This window comes from Rhinoraja longicauda, chromosome 10 (assembly GCF_053455715.1).
Source record: "Rhinoraja longicauda isolate Sanriku21f chromosome 10, sRhiLon1.1, whole genome shotgun sequence".
In the NCBI taxonomy this organism is placed as follows: Eukaryota; Metazoa; Chordata; class Chondrichthyes; order Rajiformes; family Arhynchobatidae; genus Rhinoraja; species Rhinoraja longicauda.
The window spans coordinates 21,836,877-21,863,836 of NC_135962.1; the positions used below are offsets into that span (position 1 = coordinate 21,836,877).

At 41.6% G+C, this 26,960-nt stretch overlaps 1 protein-coding gene across 4 annotated transcripts in view; it reads left to right on the forward strand.

Moving 5' to 3' along the window:
• Positions 1-26,960, forward strand: part of LOC144597267 (formin-like) — a 300,339-nt gene that overhangs the window by 9,802 nt on the left and 263,577 nt on the right. For 3 of the 4 annotated variants that reach the window (XM_078406376.1, XM_078406378.1, XM_078406379.1), the window contains exon 3: positions 9,405-9,532. In XM_078406376.1, coding sequence (XP_078262502.1) covers positions 9,405-9,532 — 128 coding nt within the window. Of the gene's footprint in view, positions 1-9,404; positions 9,533-25,344; positions 26,812-26,960 lie in introns of those variants that run through there. The other variant, XM_078406380.1, reaches the window with a different exon arrangement.

Sequence of the window (26,960 nt, forward strand, 5' to 3'; positions counted from 1 at the left end):
AAGACATAGGATAACTGAAATTGAAAGTGATAAGTATAAACTGAAAGTCCATCAAATTAGACGTCATCTATGGCATAAAATGCGTTATAACGGATTTATGATGTTCATTTGGAAATATAAATAGTGGGGCCACGTCAATAGAAAAGAACGACCCAAAGAACCAAAAACTGGAGATGGCTTATATTCTGAAATAAAAATAGAAAATTATGGAATTATTCAGGGAACCAGGCTGCACCTGTGGTGAAAGAAATGGGGTTAACGATTCTGATGAAAGGTCTTTGACTTGATATGTAACTGATTTTCTCTCCACAGATGCTCCTGATCTGTGGAGTTTTTCCTGCATTTTCTGTTTTTGGAAAAGTAAGCTTAATGGAGTAAGTCTTCTTGGAATGCTTCCACCTTCCCATCTCCAACAACCTCCCATACATCTATGCTGCACCAAACCATTCCCTTCTGCTCCCTCCATCCACCCAGCCAAGCGAATACCCAATCCACGCTTACCAGTGGAATTTATCAGCAGAAAGCTTGATTGTGGAACTAAGTCGTGCTGCCGCAGTTGTGATCTGCCCTTGAAAAAGTCTTGTCCTCTGAAAAAATCATACTAGGACTAAGCAGCACCAAGCTATAAAGCTGATGAAAATCCTTGAAAGCTGGTTAATTCATGTTGGTAGTTGAGCCAGTTGTAAATCTGCTAGTTTCTGAAAATCTGAAGCATAAAAGAAATCCAAAACTATTGAAATTTAATTATTAATTTAAATGTTTTTTCATTTTTTTAAACCAAAGCACTTGAAAACAAATTTAAGCACTTAAAAACATTTTAAAGAGACACAAAATAGTTTTAAAAATCTGAAAACACTAAATCGCTCACAACCTTTCCAATTGCTTTTCCTACATTGAAAGTACTGAGCCAGGTTAATTTGGCACAGACTATTTGAACAGATTTTGTATCATTAGAAGCGCTGCGTTCCAACAAATTTCACATGAACGAACCAAATAGAGTCCAGTGTTGGAGAATGGCCAATTAACAGCTATTAGCCAGTTCAGAACTGTGCGTTTGTTCATGCATGCATGCATAGAGGTCCCCAATCTACTGATGCATACGTTAGCATCTGCTGGAAATAATGCACAGAACTACTAGCATTTCCCTGTAAAATCCAACCAATATGAATTAGAGAAGGTTCACAAAGATGTTGCTGGGCTGGAGGAATTGAATGATTGGGAGAGTCTGAGTAGCCTTTGGCTGTTTTCCCTGGAGCATAGGAGGCTAAATATGACCTCACAAGAATATTTAAAATATGAATAGTCCTAGTATGTATTTTCAGCAGCTAAAAGGCAGGGCAACAAAAAAGATTGCCCTTCATCAGAACTAAAGAAGTGTTTTTGACTTGAAACATTAACTTTTTCCCTTTTTACAAATGCTGCTTACCTTGGTAAATGTATCTGGCATTTTCTATCGTTATTTAAGACTCCCAACTTCTTGTAGTTTTTGTTTTGATTCTTCACTAATAAAGTAGATATTTCCTTTTATTTCTGCTGTTTGAATTTGGCTGAACAGTCTGAAATTTACTCATCCATTAGTTGAAAATCTCTTGTGTGAATGCTTAACATTGACACTAGATATTTTGAAATGGAAGTTTACAATTTTCTGAACTTTGTAAGTGACGTACAAAGTCTCCATTATATTACCAAAATCTAATTACAGAGCTAATTATTCATTGTGTTTATCAAGATCCTGCTGATAATTTATAATAGGACCCATGTCACTAACTCTTATTTTGTGCTATTGCTTCAACTGTATCGATTTTTTATATGATTCCCAGAGAGATGTTTCTTCATCCTTAATGCATTTGGAGCTCTGGGTTAAAACTAGCTTGGATGTTACCATTGCTGGAGCATCATTCAGAATGATTATTGATTCATTCTGTTTGAGTTAAGTCATCCATATTTCTTATGTCAAAAAAGCGAATGAACAATGCAAGGTCTGATTTGTTAAGGGAGAGGAAAAGAAATGGACTAAATCTATACGTGTTAAAGGATGTGCCATTTGATATTTAGAGATAATCCAGTAATGTTGCAAATTCCACAGATGGGCAGGAGATTTTTATTTTTCCCTCACACATTGTTTACATTTTCAAAATCAATTTTTCTTTCAGTTTTCAGACAACAGTTTTCAGAACACTGAACAGTTATAAAATAGCTTAATCTTTAATCTATAAAGGTTTCCTGATATATAGTGTCAAGAATTGTTTTACACAATCTTTCTATAGAGGGCAGCATTTGCTTGCATTTTCCAATCATTTCAGTCTTGGTACATTCAGGTTGTATTGAACTGCCCTGAATAAACATATCAAAATTAACATTTTAAATCTGCATCCTAGAGTAACTTTATGTGCATATTTCAGTTGAAAATATTCAATATACAAATCCAAGTTCATCAGTTTTCTTTCTGTGCTTTTCAGTGGTGAAAAATGTTGCCCATAATTTGCCATGGAAATGCACAGGGGTACAATAAAATTTTGATAAGATGAAATGTAAACCATGAAGACAATAGTTTTAGGGAAGAAATCGATTCCATGTTGATGGCCCATGGGCCTGTCATCTGTTAAAGGCAAAAATCAGTGTCCAAATAATGGAAACACAAAATGTATCTGAATTTGGAATGAGTATGTGACAAATTTTGTCTGCTTCTTGCTTCTGATTAGGAGTTTATGAATTCAAATGCATTCCACGGTTTTGCACTCAAAAGGCCTGGAACTTTTATACATTGCAAGGAATACTTCAGACTTCCACAATTTTGTTGCACATTACCCCAGACTGCATGGCTCCTGAGGTACTAGTGTAAGATGAATGATTTTCTTTTTTTCTAGACCATTGGAGTAGCAGACTTAACCTCCGTATGTCTCTAATCTGTTCTCCTTGTGCAGTAAGAAAATTGGAGGGCTGATGCCCTGAATGCTGATCAATAGATCAGACAGTAAAATTGGCCAGTTGCCTCCCAACCCTCCCCACCCTCATCCCAAGCACAACACTGCACCCACACACCTCCCCCCCCCAAAATAAACTTGTGTGGTTGTAAATTAAATTCAAGCTGTTGCAGTTTTTAGAAATCTGTGAGCTGCAATATTTTATAAACCAACTAATGACAATATTTTGAAAGGAGCAGTGGCTTCAATAGCTATGGCTCATCTCAGTGGCTAGAACACATGGTTGTCAGGCGATTTCCAAACTTTTAGTCAAGTCAAGTCAAGTCAAATTTATTTGTCACATACACATACACGATGTGCAGTGAAATGAAAGTGGCAATGCCTGCGGGTTGTGCACAAAAAAGAATTACAGTTACAAATGCATATAAATAAAGTTAATAAGTTACTATTAGTGTCGACAAAAATTTAGTCTCTGAGGTTATAAAAGTTGACAGTCCTGATGGCCTGTGGGAAGAAGCTCCGTCTCATCCTCTCCGTTTTCGCAGCGTGACAGCGGAGGCGTTTGCCTGATCGTAGCATCTGGAACAGTCCGTTACTGGGGTGGCAGGGGTCCCTCATGATCTTGCTTGCTCTGGATCTGCACCTCCTGATGTATAGGTCCTGCAGGGGGACGAGTGTAGTTCCCATGGTGCGTTCTGCCGAACGCACTACTCTCTGCAGGGCCATCCTGTCCTGGGCAGAGCTGTTCCCAAACCAGACTGTAATGTTGCCGGACAGGATGCTCTCTACAGCCCCAGAGTAGAAGCAATGAAGGATCCTCGGAGACACTCTGAATTTCCTCAGTTGTCTAAGGTGGTAAAGTCGCTGCTTAGCCTTACCCACCAGTGCGGCAATGTACATTGCCCACGTCAGATCCTCTGTGATGCGGACTCCCAAGTATTTAAAACTGCTCACCCTATCCACAATAAACCCATTTATCTCCAGTGGCGTGTACGTCCTTGGATGTTTAGCCCTTCTGAAGTCCACAATCAGCTCCTTTGTTTTAGTGACATTCAAGAGGAGGCTATTGTCCTGACACCAGAGTGCCAGATCAGCCACCTCCTCCCGGTAGGCCTTCTCATCGTTGTTGGAGATCCGGCCCACCACCACAGTGTCATCAGCAAACTTGATGATGGAGTTTGAGCTGAACCTGGCCCCACAGTCATGTGTGTACAGGGAGTACAGTAGGGGGCTAAGGACGCAGCCCTGGGGGGATCCTATGTTCAGGGTGAGGGAGCTAGATGTGTGTTCCCCCATCCTGACCACTTGGGGCCTGGCAGTGAGAAGTCCAGGACCCAGGCACACAGAGGGGTGCTAAGCCCCAGTTCCAGCAGCTTCTCAACCAGTCTGCTGGGGACTATTGTGTTGAATGCTGAACTAAAGTCAATGAACAGCATCCTCACATAGCCCCCCTGGCTGTCCAGTTGAGAGAGAGCGGTGTGTAGAACCTGGGAGACCGCATCATCCGTGGACCTGTTCGGACGGTATGCGAACTGTAGTGGGTCCATGTTGTGAGGAAGGAGGGCGCAGATGTGCTTCTTGACTAGCCTCTCAAAGCATTTCATGACAACCGAGGTGAGGGCCACCGGTCGGTAGTCATTTAAACACGCTGGAGAGGCAATTTATTGTCATATGTACCAAAACAAACAATTAAATTTTTGCTTGCAGCGCATACATTCTGAACACGCTTTACTTAAAAATACAGAATAGTTCCTATTGTGTAATGTTTGTTAGTAACTGATCTCTGTTATTATTTTGATTGCAACAAAATAGGTTGGATGCATGGACAAGATCTATGCAGTTATTTCGGAAGAGTTCTACAAATGTTCCACATGATCTCCATTATTCTGGGGAGAGTGGTGGCTTGGTTTGTACTTTTGTAATGAAGGGTAATTACAATCAACAAAGGACATTTTTTATTGTTATTGTCCTGTCATGTAAAAGTGAAATGAGATGTTTTAAGCAGAGGTAATATACAGTAAAACCATTTTGATGAAAAATCAAGAACATTTCAGAGAAAAGCCAGTAAACTGGATGGTAATGGAATACATTTCATGCTTTAGCTCACTGAGAATACCACAGAAAAATTACAGGAGCGCTACAGATTTAAAACAAAAGTGACCAAATTTTATGTAGCTTCTACATTAGAATTATGGAAATGCCTTTACGAGTTGTTAAAGTTGTAGTTATTGTTTTAATTTGGTTTGGAGAGCCGAATTCATTCATTTGGTGATCTATTTCATCGTGCTTAAACATTCCAGCAAATTATATTCATTAGGTAGCCTCTTACAACATTTGAATTGTATTAATATCTGTTGCCACACCCTTGATAATAACTCAATTGCCAGCCCTCATTGCCAGAAATGGTTGTGGAGATCGTCAATTACTATTTTTAAGGCAGAGATAGATTGATTCTTGAATAGTACAGTTGTCAGGAGTTATGGGGAGAAGTAGGAGAATGGGGTTAAGAGGGAAAGATAGATCAGCCATGATTGAATGGCGGAGTAGACTTGATGGGCCGAATGGCCTAATTCTGCTCCTATCGCGTATGAACTCCTAAATGTTAAGCTGGCTGATTCATGACTTCCAGAAATCTGTACTATTTTTTAAAAAATCTAGATAATACTCGCTAAGTTCAGATAAAGGTTATAAATATTTGAATTTCCTAAAAATATTAACCACAATGTATTTATATCCTCCAATTGTTTATCTTGGATTTGCTATAAATACTCATGATTACTCCGGTTAAACTCCTGCAGTAATAATCCTAAACAGCTTGATGGATTATCTATTTCTATCATGTTTAAAAAGTGAGTTGAAATGTTGGAATATCTGTATTGACAATGTCAGAGGTGGTCTTCCTCTATTTGTCACCTCAACCATTTGTGTAAACACCTATCTTCACAGAGAAATTCTTGAGTAAACACCATGCACCTGCAAAGCACCACAATGATGTGTGGAACGAGTGCTGTTTCCCCTTGCAGACATATCAGGTGAATTTAAGGTAACACCATACTTTAAGGAAACATATGTCTCATGATAATTTTCCAACATTTTTCAATTTACTCATTAATGTGTATGCATTGCAGGGAGTGCTTAAACTTAGTGATCATCCCTAATTTTCCCTGAGCTGAGGAGGTAGTTCAGAGTCAATCAACACATTAATATACATGGACAAATATTTCCCTGAAGGATACTAGTGAACATCAGTGTGACAATCCAAAGCTTTCATGGTTATCATTACTGCAGCTAGATATATCATTTGATTCCAGATTTATTTAATCACTTGAATTTAAATTCCCTTGCTGCTGTGGAGTGATTTGAACATGGTTCTCTACTTTGTTTCTACTTTACACCCTTGTGCAGGCTATCTACACATTTTACAACAATGCCTCTTCATGTACAGTAATGCTTTGGTTTTTCAGTTCTTTTTCTTTTGGGGAGATTTAAATTACAATTAAGGGCATTCCACATGGTTGTTTGCAACCTATAATAATGAGATCTAGCTGAATTTTGTCCTTCTTCAAAACATGTCTATCTTGACTAGGAGGTGTCACAGAAACAGGTCCTTTGCCCAAATTGTCCATACTGACCCAGGGACCGATCTACAGTAAGCCAATGCCATTTGACCCATATCCCTTTTAAACCTTTCCTGTTCATGTACCTATCCAAATGTCTTTTCAAAGTTGATATTTAACCAGACCCGGACACTCTCTCTGTCCGATCACTCCACATCCACATACCCTCTCTGTGAAGGAGTTGCTTTTCAACAACAGTTCAACAGTTCAACAGAGCTTTATTTGTCATTCGGTACCAAGGTACCGAACGAAACTACATAGCAGTCACACACAAAAAACAACACAAGACACATGACCCCAACACAAACGTCCATCACAGTGACTCCAAACACCCCCTCACTGTGATGGAGGCAACAAAACTTCCACTCTCTTCCCCACGCCCACGGACAGACAGCTCGTCCCCGACCGACCCGCACAGTCCCCGCAAGGGGATGGAAGTCCCCGCAGCCGAGTCGCACCGGGCGCTGAGACGTCTCGCGGCCGAACCGGGTGATGGAAGGCCCCGCGACCGAGCCTTGCGCAGCTAAGTCCCGCGGCCGAGCCGCACCGGGCAATGGAAGGCCCCGCGGCCGAGCCGCACCGGGCGATGTTAAGTCCAGCAGCCGAGCCGCACCGGGCGATGTTAGGCCCCGCGGCCGAGCCGCACCGGGCGATGGAAGGCCCCGCGGCCAAGCCGCACCGGGCGATGTTAAGTCCAGCGGCCGAGCCGCACCAGCGATGAAAAGCCCCGCGGCCGCGCCGGGCGATGTTAGGCCCCGCGGCCCGGGCACTGTTAAGTCCAGCGGCCAAGCCGCACCAGCGATGTTAGGCCCCGCGGCCGAGCCGCACCGGGCACTGTTAAGTCCAGCGGCCGAGCCGCACCAGCGATGTTAGGCCCCGCGGCCGAGCCGCACCGGGCGATGGAAGGCCCCGCGGCCAAGCCGCACCGGGCACTGTTAAGTCCAGCGGCCGCGCCGGGCGATGTTAAGTCCAGCGGCCGAGCCGCACCGGGCGATGGAAGGCCCCACGGCCGAGCCGCACCCCGCGCCGTGAGGAAGAGACCTAAAAGAGAAAGGTTTCCCCCACCCCCCCCACCCACACCACCACCCCCCACCCACACCACCACCCCCCCACACATACACAACCAAAAAAAAAAAAAAACCATCCCGACACCGACACACAACAAAAAAAAAGGAAAAAAGACGAACAGACTGCTAGCGAGCCGCAGCCGTTAGGCGCCGCCACTTCCGCTTGTGAAACAAAATTAGAAACATTTTTAAAACAGTATAAAGTTCAAGTAGGTCGGTGCCGGTTCTCTGTGTGATGTGACCATCCAGCTCAGCAGGACCGGTTCATAGCAGCTATGGCCCTGGGGATGAAGCTGTTCCTGAGTCTGGAGGTGCGGGTGTAGAAGGCCTTGTAGCGTCTGCCCGATGGTAGAATTTCGAACAGACTATTGCAGGGGTGTGAGGAGTCTTTGTGAATGCTGGTGGCTTTTCTGAGGCATCGTGTGTTGTAGATGTCCTCCAAGGCTGGTAGCTGTGTGCCGATAGTCTTCTGAGCTCTATAGACTACCAGCTGAAGAGCTCTCCTCTCTGTCTCCGTGCAGCTGAGATACCACACAGGGATGCCATGCATTAGGATACTCTCCATGGTGCAGTGGTAGAATGTCGTCAGCAGCTGTTGGGGCAGACCAGACTTTTTCAGTGATCTCAGGTAGAACAGTCTACCTGGGCGGCACTATGGGCGGCACGGTAGCGCAGCGGTAGAGTTGCTGCTTTACAGCGAATGCAGCGCCGGAGACTCAGGTTCGATCCTGACTACGGGTGCTGCACTGTAAGGAGTTTGTACATTCTCCCCGTGACCTGCGTGGGTTTTCTCCGAGATCTTCGGTTTCCTCCCACACTCCAAAGACGTACAGGTATGTAGGTTAATTGGCTGGGTGAATGTAAAAAAAAAAAATTGTCCCTAGTGGGTGTAGGATAGTGTTAATGTACGGGGATCGCTGGGCGGCACGGACTTGGAGGGCCGAAAAGGCCTGTTTCCGGCTGTATAGATATGATATGATAACAGTCGTTGCTGCGCCTTCTTGACCAGCGCAGCGGTGTTAGTGGACCATGTGACATCCTCCGAAATGTGAGTGTCCAGAAACTTGAAGCTGGACACTCTCTCCACACTGTCCCCGTTGATAAAGATCGGAGCATATTCCCCGTTGTGTGATCTACGGAAGTTGATCAGCTCCTTGGTCTTGGAGGTGTTTAGGGACAGGTTATTAACTAGGGACAGGTTGTTAACACAGATCAGCCCGATCACCATTGTGTCGTCTGCAAACTTGACAATGGTGTTGGTGTTGAATGCAGGAACACAGTCGTGTGTGAATAGGGAGTAGAGCATGGGGCTCAAAACACAGCCCTGTGGTGTGCCGGTACTCAGGGTGATAGTGGAGGACAGGTGCGGGCCCATTCTCACTGCCTGCAGTCGCTCCATCAAGAAGTCCAGGATCCAGTCGCATAACGACGAGCTGAGGCCTAGCTGGTGGAGTTTGGTGATGAGCTTGGTGGGGATGGCCGTGTTGAAGGCAGAGCTATAGTCAATGAATAGCATCCTCACGTACGTGCCCTGTCTCTCCAGGTGAGTCAGGACAGTGTGAAGAGCCAGAGAGATGGCGTCCTCTGTGGATCTGTTTGCCCTGTATAAGATTCTTATAAATATTCTTTGCACTCTTTCAAGCAGAATTGCACAGTAGATGCTGCCATACTAATGTTACCAGCATGTGACAGGAACATCAAAGCAAACAAACAGTGTTTCAGGTTTACATTATATCTTTTCAAAACATTGTTTTCCAAAGAAGACTTTTTAATGCAATTATGTGCTGACTTTTCAGAAAACGAATCGTCTGTTGAAAGAACTTCAGAAAACTTCAGACCAAAATCTTTGGACCTTCAACTATTTACTGTGGATGGAGAAGAAATTAATGCATATTCTCCATCATTTTATTACATGGAGTTTAATGTAAGTCATGACTTTAAATCATTAACTATTATACTTATGTTTTGAATGGTGAAGTATAAAAAATGGTGAACTATTTGTGCAGAGGGTTTCTCATTCATTTTGCCTTCTATCTGTGTAAAAGCAAGCATGGTCTATGTTAAATGGGTTCTTTCGATTCCAACCTTCAAAACCATGTCTTTTTGATCCTGAGATTTAATAATGTGAAACATAATCATGTATTTGAACTTACTAGCTGCAAAAGCTTGGATAGAACTGAAGGAAATCTTTACAGCAAATAGACTTCCTCAGCTTCGATAATTGACATGTTATACTTTCAAAGTATATTTGTTTAAAATGCTGTTGTGTTCCTCACTAAGAATTGCTGAATTTCGATCTCTAAAATGATGCATCCACTGCATGAATTTTGATTATATATTTTTTAATTCCGTTAAGATCAGGGCAGAAGCAGTAAATTAAATCTGACCAGTTTTTTTTTTGGGGGGGGGGGGGGGGGTGGACAGTACAGATTTGAGGCAAAAGCAACATATGGAAAATCTTTTTTAAGCAGAATTGGTTGGTAAGCTGCTCTTGGAAGGTGTTGAAAGACAGCTGGAGGTAGCTTCAATCATGGCTTTCAAAAGGGAATTTGACAAATACTTGAAAGAAAAGAAAGAATGCAGAATTGAAAGGATGCAAATGGTTTGGCCCAATAAGTTTGCATCAAGCACCAATCCACACAAATCCTATTTTATTTTCTCCATTCTTTGATCAACACCCTCTAGATTTTATCACTGATCTGTACATTCAGGGCAAGTTGCAATGGCCAATTAACCTACCACCCTACATGATTTGCGATGTAGGAGAAAACCAAAGAAAACCCATGTGGCCGTAGAGAGCACATTCAAACTACAGCATCAGAGATCAGGATTGAATCCAGGTGACTAGAGCTGTGGGGCAGCAGCTGTTTTAACTCTAACAGGGCATCACGAATATGGTGGGGTTGTGAGACCAGCTGCATTATGCTTGCACAGAAGTAGCTCAGAGTCAAGTTCTTGGAAAGATATGAGCTGGTGGTTTAACGTAACTTGAATCTTTTTTGTTGATTCAAATGTGAAAGATCTTGTCAAATGGTCATCAATAGGATTTTGAATACTTTTCAAAATGAAAAACTGAGGGTGCAGACGAAAAGATGGTCAGGATTAAAGAGGCAGAAATGTCCCAAAGAATGGGTTTTGTAATAATTGTCATTGTAGGTTTGATGTTCCTTGGCTCAACAATTGATTGTACCTGTCTGTAATTAATTTTCACTGTTGAATGGATTAACAGATTGTAGCTGATTATCTGCCTTTATTTATTTCCAGAGTGATTTTTTTCTCTTTTGCTTGTGGTAAAAGTGATAATTCACTCCAGTGACTGCTCAAATGTTGCAGAGATATCAGATTCATCAAAGGTATTCAAAATGGAACTGGGTGAGTTCCAGGGAGAAGTTGGAGGGTTCGTCCAAGAAACTTGTAAGATTGCCGTGCGCTTGTGTCTCATTAATAATTTATGCATTTCACAGGACATTACATGAGAGGCTGGCTGTTAAAGTAGAAAAATAAATGTTACAGAATGGCCAGGTTGGGTATGTTGGCCAGGTGTGCGGCTGGAACCAAGGTTGGGAACATCGGCCATATATGTAGCCAGAGCTTGCATCTACGCATATGCTCATCACTGTGTGAGAATTGATGCCTACTAAACTGAGCTTCATCTCCCGTCTCGACCTGTCCCATCCCGACCTGAACCGTAATATGTTTTCCAGAGATTCTGCCTGATTCGCTGAGTTACTTCAGCATTTTGTGTCGTTTTTTGATCTCCAGTTGTCTTGATGTCCCCTGTTACTGGATCAAGACCTTGCCCCTGCCCCACATCAAAAGAAACAATTTGCAGGCTGATTTCACCTCAAGATGAAGTTTGGGACATGTAATATCAGTCTTCACAGGGAGACTAACTGATTCTACTGGGAGGCTGCAGTCAGGCTGTGGAAAAAAAATACTCACTTTTGCCTAAACAGCAAAAAATTCTGCTGGAGAATTGGTATCCTTGATAATATGTCAAAACAATGTGTGTAGGAAAGAACTGCAGATGCTGATTTAAATCAAAGGTAGACACAAAATGCTGGTGTAACAGGCAGCAAACCCGTAACCTCACCCATTCCTTCTCTCCAGAGATGCTGCCTGTCCCGCTGAGTTACTCCAGCATTTTGTGTCTACCATGCTAAAATCATGCTTCGTTTCATCTGAGGAACAAGCGCAAGACTTGACTGCAGCACCTTTAAACCAAGCACTAGCACAAGTTAGATTGTCAGAGCAATTGGTCTCAAAGATGTCCACATCAGTGGTGGGGAAGATGCTGGAGTCAATTATAAAAGACGAAATTGCTGAGCATTTGGATAGCAGTAACGGGATCATTCCGAGTCAGCATGGATTTACGAAGGGGAAATCATGCTTGACAAATCTAATGGAATTTTTTGAGGATGTAACTAGGAAAATTGACAAGGGAGAGTCAGTGGATGTGGTGTACCTCGACTTTCAGAAAGCCTTCGACAAGGTCCCACATAGGAGATTAGTGGGCAAAATTAGGGCACATGGTATTGGGGGTAGGGTACTGACATGGATAGAAAATTGGTTGACAGACAGAAAGCAAAGAGTGGGGATAAATGGGTCCCTTTCGGAATGGCAGGCAGTGACCAGTGGGGTACCGCAAGGTTCGGTGCTGGGACCCCAGCTATTTACGATATACATTAATGACTTAGACGAAGGGATTAAAAGTACCATTAGCAAATTTGCAGATGATACTAAGTTGGGGGGTAGTGTGAATTGTGAGGAAGATGCAATAAGGCTGCAGGGTGACTTGGACAGGTTGTGTGAGTGGGCGGATACATGGCAGATGCAGTTTAATGTAGATAAGTGTGAGGTTATTCACTTTGGAAGTAAGAATAGAAAGGCAGATTATTATCTGAATGGTGTCAAGTTAGGAGGAGGGGGAGTTCAACGAGATCTGGGTGTCCTAGTGCATCAGTCAATGAAAGGAAGCATGCAGGTACAGCAGGCAGTGAAGAAAGCCAATGGAATGTTGGCCTTCGTAACAAGAGGAGTTGAGTATAGGAGCAAAGAGGTCCTTCTACAGTTGTACCGGGCCCTGGTGAGACCGCACCTGGAGTACTGTGTGCAGTTTTGGTCTCCAAATTTGAGGAAGGATATTCTTGCTATGGAGGGCGTGCAGCGTAGGTTCACTAGGTTAATTCCCGGAATGGCGGGACTGTCGTATGTTGAAAGGCTGGAGCGATTGGGCTTGTATACACTGGAATTTAGAAGGATGAGGGGGGATCTTATTGAAACATATAAGATAATTAGGGGATTGGACACATTAGAGGCAGATAACATGTTCCCAATGTTGGGGGAGTCCAGAACAAGGGACCACAGTTTAAGAATAAGGGGTAGGCCATTTAGAACGGAGATGAGGAAGAACTTTTTCAGTCAGAGGGTGGTGAAGGTGTGGAATTCTCTGCCTCAGAAGGCAGTGGAGGCCAGTTGGTTGGATGCTTTCAAGAGAGAGCTGGATAGAGCTCTTAAGGATAGCGGAGTGAGGGGGTATGGGGAGAAGGCAGGAACGGGGTACTGATTGAGAGTGATCAGCCATGATCGCATTGAATGGCGGTGCTGGCTCGAAGGGCTGAATGGCCTACTCCTGCACCTATTGTCTATTGTCTATTGTCTATCACCCATGCATGAACTGACATTCATCTGATTGGGTCAATTATTTCCATCTGCTGCTAGAAACATCAACATCAATAGAAGGATTACCACAAGATCAGTCGAAGGTTTCAAGGTTCCCACATAAAAGACCTTTCCTTGGATAAAATCACACTGACAAATTACCAGCCCAATGGTGTCAGAGTGCCACCGCTTGTTGGCTGCCCTGAAAACTATCATAATTGTCACTTGTGAAGAGACATTGGCTATACCACGAAGAACATGGACTTGTAAGATAAGAATTATGAACGGATCACGGAGCTACTAACTGGAAGATATTCCTGAAATGTAAGCAGTATCATTCTTCAATGGAAATGAAATAACTTTATGGGCACCTGAAGATAGAGGTCCAGCAGGAAACATGTAACCTAAAGAACGGATGTTGAATGGAAAGAACACAAGGGGCTCAGCAAATTCATGTTGGTCAAGGCTTTGTATGTCCTGTACATGCAAGGTGTACTTGGCAAAGGTAGCCATACCTCAACTGGAACTCTTTTTTTGATGTAGGTACTCCTGACTCCAAATCACATTGGATATGTGGCCTGGCTTTACTGCTACTCCTGATTGACAAGGAATAGATAGGTCATATTTTTTTTTAAAACAGGGCTCTGGGAGCTGATAATATTGTTGCTGACGTTCTAAAATTTAATAGTTCAATCATGATTGTGCAATCTCACTGAATGTATCTAGGATGTGAACAACATACCAGGAGACCTCAGAGATGCCACAGTTGTGACATCTTCAAAAAAGGAGACAATCTTTAATAATAATTATGGAGGGTGTTTTTCCCCCATTTGTTTCCCCCGTCATTTGCAACAAGGTAAATCATTGCTGGAGTCATCCTCCACCATCTCTCAAAGACTGAAGAGCTGTTTACTGGATCACAGTATGTACTGTCAGATTGTATCACAGCATGATTTGGGAACAGCTCTGCCCAAGACCACAAGAAATTGCAGAGAATTGTGGATGTAGTCCAGTCTATCACACAGATCAGACTCCCCACGATTGACTCCATCTACACTTCACGTTGCCTTGGTAAAGTAGCCAACATAATTAAAGACTTCTCTTACCCTGGCCATTTCTTCTTCTCCCTGCTCCCATCTAGCAGAAGATGCAGAAATTTGAATGCACCCACCACAGACTTCCCCTTTGTTATCAGGCTTCTGAACTGTCCTTTCATAAACTAGGGTACTGTCTGATCCATCTCTACCTCGTTGCGGACATTGGACTTTGTCCATGGAACTGCTGCGCTACAATGCTGAGAAGTATATTTTATACTCTATAATCTTTCCCTTTGCTCTACCTATTATTGTAGTTGTGTTTGACCTGCTTAAATTTATGTATCTTATCTGATTTGATAGCATGCAAAACAATGTTTTTCACTGTACTTCGGTACACGTGACAGTAATAAACCTAAATCTAATCCTACTTGGTAAGTTCATTTTCTGACCTCTTTTTGCCTGCTTTATTTCCTAAGTTCTCTCCTACATCAAAACTCACTGGATAACATTAAAAAAACTGAACCAACATAGTAGAGGAGTGTGGCAAAATTCAGAAAGTTATAAAGGTTTCTTGTTGCAAACAGGTGTTGAATATGTTAACTATTAAAAAGATATAGGAAAGATCTCTTCTATTGGAATTGATATCTAGTGTCAAGATCAGTTAAGATCAATTTCTTGGTTATTGTGTTTGGTGGCGTTTGCACATAATGGAGCTATTATCTGCAATGTTGTGCTTAGCAAAAAAAAAAAAATAGTTTATAGAGCATTTTAAACAATTTTTGATCGTTCAGTTTGAGTTTTGGATATTCAATTTTTAAAATAAAATTAGCTTTACTGATATCAGAATAAATTAAACACTGCAGTGCTATAATTCATAATTCGCTGAAATAATAGCCTTCTGTCATTGTTGTTGACATCACCCAATGACTCAGATTCCCTGGCAACCATTCTCTTCCAAAATGGCGATATCTCCAGTGTTATCATGTTTTACTGGTTAATTTTTCACCACTGTAAACACATAAAACTCCTTTTGTAAGATGTAGTACCTGTATATTTCCTGTTGAAGTGAACAGAGTAATAACTAATTAGTTTACCAGTAGGGTATACCGAATGATAAAAAAATCATTGGGGCAGAATTTGGCTTGATAATGGTGAGGATGTCAGGCTCTTTTCTTTCAGTGGATGAAGTCTGACAATAAACTGTTACATTCAGGCAAATGTAGCCGATCATGGAAAATCCAGAAGTTGCTGAGTAATTGCCCATGCCTCCACATAGTTATTGGAACCAGCAAAGTTGACGATAGATTCAACTATTTGGCAGCTCTATTAATAGACTGCTGATGGTAATCTAACCCTAAAAATGGCATATCTTATTGATTGTGATGTTGTTAATATTTTATTGTGGTGCTGCTTATTGATTGTTAACCTTTCTGGCACTGAAAGCTGCTGAGATCTGTCAAATTCCTTCAGAACATTAAAATTTGCTCCAAACTACCATGTTTCACTAACAACTTTAAATATTTTTTATCTTTAAATTCAGTTCCTGTAATATTCTCCTGCCCATGTCTCAAACTTCCGTTTGCTCTTTAAAATGGTTGTTTAAAAGTTATTTATTTTTAATTTCTGGTTTTCTGTCTGTGTGATTTGTGTTTAATTTAAGTGGTTCTGAATGGAACTGCTGTGTTTTGACCATTGAAAATTTGGACTTCTGCATTTTGCAGCTGAGACTTACCAAAGGACAGATGGTGCACTGTCAGTGCACCCATCATTGAGCTGCACACAGAGCTCAGATGAGGAATAGTGACCAATTTGAACTGGCATCTGCGGCTGTAGCAAGTTACAATAGCAGAACACGAGTGGCACAGTGGCACAGCAATAGTGTTGCTGTTTTACAGTGCCAAAGACCAGTGTTCGACCCTGACTAGGGATGTTGTCTGTATGGAGTTTGTAATTTCTCCCTGTGACTAGCGTGAGTTTTCTCTGGAATCTCCGTTTCCTCCCACACTCCAAAGATGTACAGGTTTGTAGGTTTATTGGCTTGGTATAATTGTAAATTGTCCCTAGCGTGTTGGATAGTGTTAGTGTGCGAGGATCGCTGGTTGGCGTGGACTCGTTGGGCCAATGGGCCTGTTTCTGCACTGTATCTAAACTAAAAAAATGAAACTAAGCAGCAAGCCCATGGTCTTTGCCAAATGTTCTAACTAATCCATTGTCCCCTTCACCATCAGTTACCAAAAGGCAGTGGGAATATGCTGGGGAATAAAACAAGAACTCAATGGAGCGTATAGTCAAGGTGAAGCAGAAATTGGGATAGAGGGAGTAGCGTTCCCTCTCAATTGCGATAAACAGCCAGGTGGGGAGGTGTGAGATGCTGTACATTGCGCAGATGCGACTTGTATATGGCACCAATGGTGCAACAGCCATTTAAATTGTATTCTATTTTATCTACTTATTTAATTCATCATTCTAAATTCTCTAGAATCATTAACAATCATCTACACCATCTCTGAAATGATGGAAAGCAGCTGAAGATTGTTGAGGCAAAAGTAAGATCTTCAGGCACTGTTGCCCACTGATAAGATGCTTGTCCTCCAACAATCCCTCGTTTGACTCCTGCCAGTAGAGAGTTTGACTCATGATTACTATTAACTTCACTTTGTTAGGACCATTTAATGCAATACTTGCTCAATGTCTGTCTTGATGTTAAGGACAATCACTGTCACATCACCTCTGGAATTCAGCTTTTTAGGATATTTTTGGACCTATGTTGTTCATCTGTATGGAACCCTGAGGTTCTGACAGAATCCAGGACTGAGCATCAATATCTTGATTATTGGTGAATAAGTGCATTTGATAGTGCCATCATTGATACCTTCATGAAGAAAATAGCCTGATTGTGACAATTAGCTTGACTGAATTGGCATTTCCACATAATTTTCTAATTGGTCAGGAGGATATTAATATTGTATTTGTACTGAAAGAGCTTGGCTAGATCTGCAGCTGGTATTAGAATATGAATCTTCAGGATTACCACTGAGACATTGTCTGTGCTCAGAGCCTTTGCAATACCAGTTGAGTTTATCTGTTTTCTGGACTAAATTGAGTTGATAAATTCTAACGTCTGTAATGGTGAGCACCTTAACAGAACACCAAGCAGTCAATATTTGTGCTAGAGATGGTTGTATGTTTGGCACTTATGTGCTGGATTCTGAAAGACTGAAAAACTTCAGAGAGTGTTGTCTCCTGCTCAATTGTCTATTTGATACATAACTGCATGTGCTAAGACTGCAAATCTTTAGCCTTGTCTATTTTTGGGGGATTGCTTATTCTATCTAGAGTCACCTGATGCTGTATTTGGCATGTTCGTCATTACTCATGACTGAAGCATAATTGCTTCCCTAGATTGATTGTATTGGTGGAGTGAAGCCTATGTTGAAGTATAAGTTTATGGATTTTGGTAGAAAATCATCTTGATGACTTAACATTACTTCATAAATGCCCAATGTTGACCTTATAAATCAGTTCTGAATCTATCCCATTTAATTTACTGATATTGAAACGCAATAGATGATGTTGTCCAATGTAGCATTGTGGAATGTGAGATGGCCACTCCAACAAAAATACCTTTAACAGATGTTCCAACAATTGGTAGATTGTTTAGGTCTGTGGTCAAGTATTTCTATCCCTTGTGTTGGTTCTCTCCCTCAAACGTGACTAACTCAGTCAGAGATGGAATGACTGAATCAATATTGATTGTGAACATGGAGTTTACAACCCCCGAATACATTCTATGCATTTGCCACTCAAAGTTCCCAATTTCTCAGTTCTGATTCAATGTCTTGAATCTGAAATGCTAACTCTGTTTTTCTTTCCACATAGGCTCCTTGATCTGCAGAGCATTTCCAGCAGTTATTGTTTTTATTTCATATTTTCAGCATCTACAGATTTGTTAATGTTCAATAATTTTATTATCCATTCATTCTGAGAAATAATATCCACTTCATTATTGTATCCAGTTTGTTAAAGGGAACAGTTCACATTATTTTAGTTCACAAGTTAAACCAAGGGAACAGTTCACATTTTTTCAGTTCACAAGTTAAACCAAGCTCTGACCTGAGGTGATTTCCTCTACTCTGCTTTGCATTTAATCCATATTTGTTATGTAAGTACTTGGCATTTTAGAGATCCAAAGAGAAATGCAAATTTTCGCTGAAAAGATATCCTGCAATTCCCGATAGAAATAAAAATAAATGCTGAATGAGTTTTGACTTCAGCTCTATTTTGTTTGCCATTTTGCCCTATTCCAAATGTTTAAAAAAGGTATTTTGATTTTTTTCTCAGTTTGTTCAACGACCAATTTTTATCTCAGTTTTACTCGAAATATATTTACTGAAATTCAGTGTCTACGTCTTTGTGTTTCACTTTCCATGTAGGTCTTTCTCTTTTAGCTGTGTGGTTATGTCTTCTGTCTGGATAATTGCTTTGGAGGTCAGTTGGTAAACAAAAATCGATACGTGAAATACCTTGCAATGAAATCCCAAAACTGAAAGAATAGAGTGCTCTCTGGATTAATCTATAACTGTGGAGTGATTATGAATGTTAATCAATGTAATTAACATTGCAGTGTCTTTTGGAGAACTTCAAGGAACTGACTTGCATCATTTCATTTGTTAATGATAACATTTGATGAGCAAATAATCTTCTTTAAATCGCATCATGTCTTTTGTGCAAATATCTCTCTGTTGCCATACCAACATCAAGTAGCAACACGTTTTCGGGCCTTTGTTATGCCTCATAAAATAAAGCATTATTCTGATTCTGTTACTACTTGCGCTATCAATTTTAAATTGGGTTGATGTAGATGTGCCAAAAATACTCTACAAATATTTAATTGCATCATTTGCTTTGGTATGTGTTATGATTACATTAAAATGGAATTCAAATTCCTTCGGTGATACACCCATAAAACCAAACCTCAACTGGATCCACCCAAGTCAATAAATCTGATTTGTACAAACGAGTGAGCAATAATGGTTTCTACTACATTTCTACAAATGCATAGGATTTTGGTGACATTGAATTGGCCTTCATGTGGTTCAACCGAAGATTTCTTGATCGATATATGGTGCTGGTTTATATTTTATTATGGTGGTGCTAATCATGTGTGTAGAGTTTGAGTGCCAAGGGAAACGTACAATATATATATAGTGTGTCATTAACTTAGTTAAAGAAAGATAATTCTAGCGTGCAGTATTAGGAGGATCCGATGATATCGCTCCTGACCAAAAACTGGTCAATAGGCATCCACTGCATGTTCCATTTGATCTTTTTTGTTTATTGCTGAGTTGATAATATACATATTCTCATTTAATCTAGAGGATTCATTGGGTTAGTTCTTTGGAAGAGTAAAATTGAGTTAAACAGATCTTTATTTTCCCTCTTTAAATTTGCAGATGGCACAGAAATTGGTAAAGTTAGTGCACCGAACAGAAGGTTATCAAAAGATAGAACAAGGTATCACAAAATGCTGGAGTAACTCAGTAGGTCGGGCAGCATCTAGTAGAGAGGGAATGGGTGACGTTTCGGGTCTCGACCCGAAACGTCACCCGTTCCCTCTCTCCTAGATGCTGCCTGACCTGCTGAGTTACTCCAGCATTTTGTGATACCTTCGATTTGGACCAGCATCTGCAGTTATTTTCCTACACAAAGGATAGAACAAGATCAGTTGGAAATTTGGGTGGAGAAATGGAAGATGGAGTTAAATCTGGACAATTGTCATGTGAATGTATTTTTTGAGGCCAAATACAGAAGAAGGCCTTGGAAAGGGTGCCGAGGCGGTTTACCAGAATGTTGTCTAGAGTAAACTACTTGGGTTGCTTTCTCTGAAATGCCAGGAGTTGCAGGGAGATGTGATAGCAACACATAAAATTATGAGAGTCAAAAATAGGGTAGACAGTCAATCTTTATCCTTGAATAGATAAGTCAAATACCAGAGGGTGTGGTTTTACGGTGAGAGGATCAAAGTTTAAAGGAGATGTGTAGGGCAATTTTTTTTTACACAGGGTTGGTAAGTGCCTGGTAAGGCTGCCAGTGTTGGTGGTTGAAGCAGATAATTGTGGCATTTAGAAACTTTTGGATAGGCATACTGATATGCATGGAATGGAGGGATATGGATTATGCACAAGCGATGGTTGACAAGAAATGATATTGGCATTATATTCAGCACAGGCATTGTGGGCCGAAGGGTCTGTTCTTGTACCATGTTGTTTTATTTTCTATGTTCTAAGATAGTATAGAGTAAATAACCGTTGGGGCAATTCGTAATTGTTTTTTGTATCTATGTAAAACCTTTAGGCCCCATTTGGAGTATTCTGTGCAGTTCTAGTCATCACATTACAGGAGGTTTGCGGAGGCTTTAGAGATCCTGCAGAAGAAGTTCATCAAGATGTTGCCTCAACTGGAGTGTGCTTGACCTGACTACTAGCAGCGACATTTTGATAACAGTAAGCTGAAAACAGGTCCAAAATACTGAGAAGAAGACTGGCACAGTTGAAGGAAAAATAAAATCTCTACTTTGGGATACATGTTCCAAAGTGTCACTCAGGAGAGCAGCTGTGAAGCTGTAATATTTACAGTGTGATCACAATGTCAGATGTTCAACTTCTGTCTATTGGTGCTCTGCTGTCACCAGCTAACCCAGTTAACTCCTGAAATCAAGCTACTGTTAATGATTAATAAATATTTATAACTTTCCAACGGCCCTTTACCATGAGGCTATCTGAGGTTGCTCAGGTTAAATCCACATTACATTTCCTATCCATTGATTGCTTTTAATATCTCTGTCTTTTTCTCTTTCCCTGACTCCAGTCTGCTAAGACTGGGACATTCCCCTCCCCACCTTCCCAATCACCACTTCACACCCACTTACAGCCTGACTCCAGTCTGCCAAGTCTGGGCCCTCGTCCACTACCCACCCCCTCCTTGCTGAGGTGATCAGTCTGGCCACCTCCCCATCACTAACAATAGGAATTGAGGAGATGGAGAAACTATTCAGGAGACAGAAAAGCCGTAAATCTCCAGGACTGGACAATGTTTCACCCACTACTCTCAAGCTCTGTGCCGAACAACTGGCACCAGTCTACACAGACATTTTCAACCAGTCCCTGCAAACCTGCACTGTCCCTGCCTGCTTCACAGTCTCCACTATTGTTCCTGTACCCAAAAAGCCAAGGATTACTGGCCTTAATGACTACAGGCCTGTCGCACTGACCTCTGTAATCATGAAGGCCCTTGAAAGACGTGCTGGCCCAGCTGAAAAATATCGCAATCCCCCTGCTGGACCCCCTGCAGTTTGCAGACTGGGCCAATAGATCAGTGGATGACACAGTCACCCTGGACTTGCACTTCATCCTTCAGCACCTAGACCGCCAGGGGACCTATGCAAGGATTTTGTTCGTGGATTTTAGCTCTGCTACACTCCAAACTCTCCCAGTTGACTGTGCCTGAACCCCTCTGTCAGTGGATCACCAACTTCCTGACAGACAGGAAGCAGCATGTGAGGCTGGGAAAGCACATCTCGGACCCGCTGACCCTCAGCATAGGAGCACCGCAAGGCTGCATACTCTCCCCTCTCCTTTACTCTCTCTACACCAACGACTGCACCTCCACAGACTCCTCTGTCAAGCTCCTCAAGTTTGCGGATGACACTACCCTGATTGGACTGATCCAGGATGGGGAGGAATCTGCTTTCAGACAGGAAATGACACAGCTGGCATCCTGGTACCTTGGAGCTCAATGCTCTTAAGACAATGGAATTGATTGTGGAATTTAGGATAGCTCTCCCTCCCCTCCCCCCACACCATCAACAACACCACAGTCACATCTGTGGAGTCATTTAAGTTCCTTGGAACCATCATCTCCAGGGACCTTATATGGGAGGCCACCATCGACTTCACAGTCAAAAAGGCCCAACAGAGGATGTACTTCCTGCGGCTGCCGAGAGTACACAATCTGCCACAGGCAATGATGGTCCAATTCTATACTGCCATCATTGAGTCTGTCCTCACCTTCTCCATCATGGTCTGGTTTGGCTCAGCCACCAAGCATCCGGAGGCTGCAGCACATCGTTCGATCAGCCGAGAAGGTTGTTGGCTGCAACCTTTCCCCCATTGACGAACTGTACACTGCAAGGGCCAGGAAGCGAGCGGGTAAGATCTTCTCTGACCCCTCTCACCTGGCCACAAACCCTTTGAAGCACTTCCCTCTGGAAGGCGACTCCGGACTGTCAAAGCCACCACAGCCAGACATAAAAACAGGTTTTTTTCCATGAGCAGTAGCTCTGCTCAACAACCAAAAGTCTGTAGCCTTCTTTTGCTCTGGTATTTAATTTCATTCTTCACATGTGTAAATTATAATGTTTTATTCTTAATTGTTCATTGTATGTTATTTTGTTACTTGCGAGCAAAGCACCAAGGCAAATTCCTTGTATGTATACATACTTGGCTAATAAAATGTATTCAATTCTCTCTGAATTCTCTCTGAATTCTCTCTCTCTCTCTCTCTCTCTCTCTCCTCTCCTCTCTCTCTCTCTCTCTCTCTCTCTCTCTCTCTCTCTCTCTCTCTCTCTCTCTCTCTCTCTCTCTCTCTCTCTCTCTCTCTCTCTCTCTCTCTCTCTCTCTCTCTCTCTCTCTCTCTCTCTCTCTCTCTCTCTCTCTCTCTCTCTCTCTCTCTCTCTCTCTCTCTCTCTCTCTCTCTCTCTCCCTCTCCCCCCCTCTCCCCCCCTCTCCCCCCCTCTCCCCCCCCTCTCCCCCCCTCTCTCCCCCCCCTCTCCCCCCCTCTCCCCCTCTCTCTCTCTCTCTCTCTCCCCCTCTCCCTCTCCCTCTCCCTCTCTCTCTCCCTCCCTCTCTTGTGTGTCTTGTGTTCTTTATTGTTTACTGCCGGACCCTGATGTGAGAGGACGCTGGCACTGTTTGTTCGTCATTACAAATCTTTTGTTTGTTTGTTTGTTTTTATGTCTTGTTTGCTCTGTAAAGCGTCTTTGAGTATCCTGAAAAGCGCTATATAAATTAAATGTATTATTATTATCTCTCTCTCTCTCTCTATCTATCTCTCTCTATCTCTATCTCTCTCTATCTCTCTTTATCTCTCTATCTCTATCTCTCCCCCTCGCCTTCCCCCTTCCCCCTCCCCCCCCCCTCTCTCACTCTCTCTCTCTCCCTCTCTCTCTGTTATTGCAGATCAAACTTTAATTGCACAAAGACTAGTTCAAAGGCAGAAATTATGTCACAGAAATGTAACTTACATATGTGTTTAAATTTAAAAGTTGTTTCTATGGCCTTAATTTTATAATATGACCTATTGAATTTGACAGTTGGTCCTGTTGTAAAATTTAATGGAGACAGAAGAGACTGCAAACATGGGAATCTTGAGCAACAGATTGAGCAAGCGCTGATTCAGCCAGTCCGACAGAAATCTGGCAGGGAATGGACAGGTGACATTTCGCATTGGAACGCTTCTTCAGACTAACCCTGACCAGTCTGAAGAAGGGTCCTGACACAAAATGTCATCTATGTTCTCCAGAGATGCTGCTTGATCTGTTGAGTTATTATCGTTGCCTATCCAATCAGTCTGAAGGAGGGTTCCGAACCGAAATGTCGCCTGCCCATTCCTTCCCCAGATTCCCTGCCTGGCCTGCTGCATACCTCCAGCACCACTTTGTGCTTTGTAAAAGTTAATGGATGTTGACTCGCTATTGAAACTATTTGCAAAGTCAGGAGCTGTCCACAATATAAACAAACATCATTCATTCCAAGTCAGCATGGAGGAAATTATATATTCACTGACTGAATTTTTAGTTACATTTACTTCATTTTTTTCCTCCGGGTTACATTATTCATCTATTCTTATTTGCATCCTTTCTATTGATGGCATGAAGACAGAACTTTTATTGAGAAACATTATGGTTTTGTGGTGAGGTCAGGCACTCCTCGGTAAGAACAGCTTGCAGAATTACATCTGAAACAAATGTGTTTTTAGTCAAAGAGGAAAAGGTGAGTTGCTATACTTTCAGCTGCTGTACTTCATACACTCATTACATAGCAGACAGTTTTAGTTGCTCAGTTACACATGCTGTCAGCTTGCTCACTACTCATGCCTGCTTCTACTGGGTGGGGTTTTTTATGTACCTGCCGAGACTGCGGAAGTAGCTGAGGGAGTTAGAAATATGAAACCAGTTCTGTGGGCTTTCATGCCTCATAGTAAAGCCGGAAACTCGCATTCCGGCTGAAAGCTGGAACTTGCTAGAGGAGGAGGGTTATTTGTGTTCACTGTCAAAGACGCTAACTTTTCAACGACTGCTCCGAATGAAAACTTATCCAGTCTTTTCAGGCCTGCAGCCCTACACCTTCATTTCACTATGAACTTTATGGGTGATTTGAGACTCTGGCGAAACCTGTTTAATCTTTCCCTGCTGAACTCTCGGATTATGGAATGCCACTCAAGAAAACCGGAAACTGGAAAAACCACCCGAATGATGTTCTCAGAAGTTTATTTCTATTTTTGTATTGGTATTTAACCTTGCTAGATGGTTTCTGTCAGTTTTAAGGTTCATTTTTGAAGTACGGGCCTTCTTACAATCAGGGTTCTTGGTATTTCTTCCAACACTATATTTGTGGGTGAAGAGAAAATTGCATGTAATTAGAATAACTATATTAATCTGTTGCTGGATTTTGAGGTTGATGAAAATGTATTTTATGTTCCAATTAATGAAGTTCAAAGTATAGCACGAGCAATCGTATTTTTAGTAAATAGATGCTGGTAGACAGCTAAGTTTGTTTGTTTGTGGGAGTTTAAAGAACCGACTCACAGTAAGCTCTCACAGATGTGCTCTTTTGGTTTAGGAAATATCCCGAATTAGTTGTAATAGTAGGGGTCTGTAGAGGACAAAGACTGAAGTTCACTTGAGAAATTGATTTTGGCAATTGTACATATTGGAAATCTAATAATAGTTGATATGTTATGAATTAAGTTACTTAAATGAATGAACAATTTCAGAGGTAATTCAGATGTCAACATAACCAGTAGCAATATGACAGAAAATATAAATAATCGTAACAGTGCCAAAATGGAACAACCAGAGAATACAGCAACTCCACCCACAGATGCTGTCTCATCGCTATTTTCAGCATTTTCTATGAAAATGTCATTTTTGAGTCAAAGGAGTGGGACCAAGCCGATCACAGAAACATCAAAACAAAAGATTGACCAAGAAAATGCATCGTTAACTTCTTATCGTTCTCTCAGCCCTGACCCGGCACCGGATGACATTAAGGAGAACAATGCTGCTACTCAGTCTGAAAAGCAGGTTGTTGTTGAAGCAAAAGAAGAACAAGCAAAAAATGATCAAATGCAGGAACAGCCAATGGAGGACAAAATTCAGATTAAAAGTACCGAAAAACAGAATAATGTATCATGTGCACCTGAGTGTTCCGTGGAGCCTCCTGGATCTGCACAGTTATTGGTCAGAGACTTGGATGAAGGTAAAGTGCATGTGATTCTAGTACAGACAACGGATACTGACTCGGAGGATGAAACTCAACCGAACAAAAAACAAATCGGTGAATTTGAAGTTCCATTGACATGTAACAAAAATTCAAAACGCACTCTAGAACAAATTTTACCGAAGAACAAGGGTCCTACATCAATTCAGCAACAAGAAAATATTGACGTAACTGAAATGGAAGAAACAAAGACAATTTCTGAACCCATATTGTCGAATAATGATTTACTCTCTCAGATGGAACCCAGTAAAGATATAATGGAAAATGCTAATAACGGCACAGAACAGGAACAAGATTCATTAGGAAAGGCAGGAAAAGATTCTGCATTACCTATGTCAACTGGTAATTCTAATAATTTCTCCATCCAAGGTCCTCCTGCACAGATGGCGAGTGTCTTTCAAATGCCCCCTCTATTTAGTGGAGTGCGTTTACTAAAAAAAGGTACAACAGGTGAATCAAGGGAGACAATTGCAGAGATTAAACAGAAAGATACTGATTTGGCAATGTTAAAATTGACTCAGCCTGGTCAAAAATCTACAGCAAAACTCCTGGCAGAAGCATTACCAAAGAGAAAAGATGAAGGAAGACCACTGGAGCCAAAGAAGAATTCTGGATTTTTGGAGCAGCTTACTCAGTTGATCTTTGATGTACCCCATGTGGAAAATAAAGCGGAGATTGTTGATGAATCTAAGAATTCTGAAAAGACAAGTGAACCACCACAAACTGAAGCACCCATTCAAGCTTCTAGTGAGATTACTTTGGAAAGTTTCAAATCTTTATTTTCAGCTCGGACTGTCAGAAAAGATGTAGCTAATTCACTGGACCTGGAAAGCCTAAAAAGTAGAAAAAAACAAGAAAAGGAGTCACTGAAAGCAATATTTGGAAGGCCTTTTGTGAAGCACCCTCCTGAGCAGAAAAAACAGACAGATTCTACAGAAGGAAATTTTGTATGTTAAAACTCCTGATTCTTCTTTTGTTTAGAAACTTGTATTATCAAATACTTAATACTGGTTTATACTTGGCCATATATACCACTTGGTCATAACTAATTTTAACAAATTATTTCATTTCTTCATGTATATATCTGACAATTTTG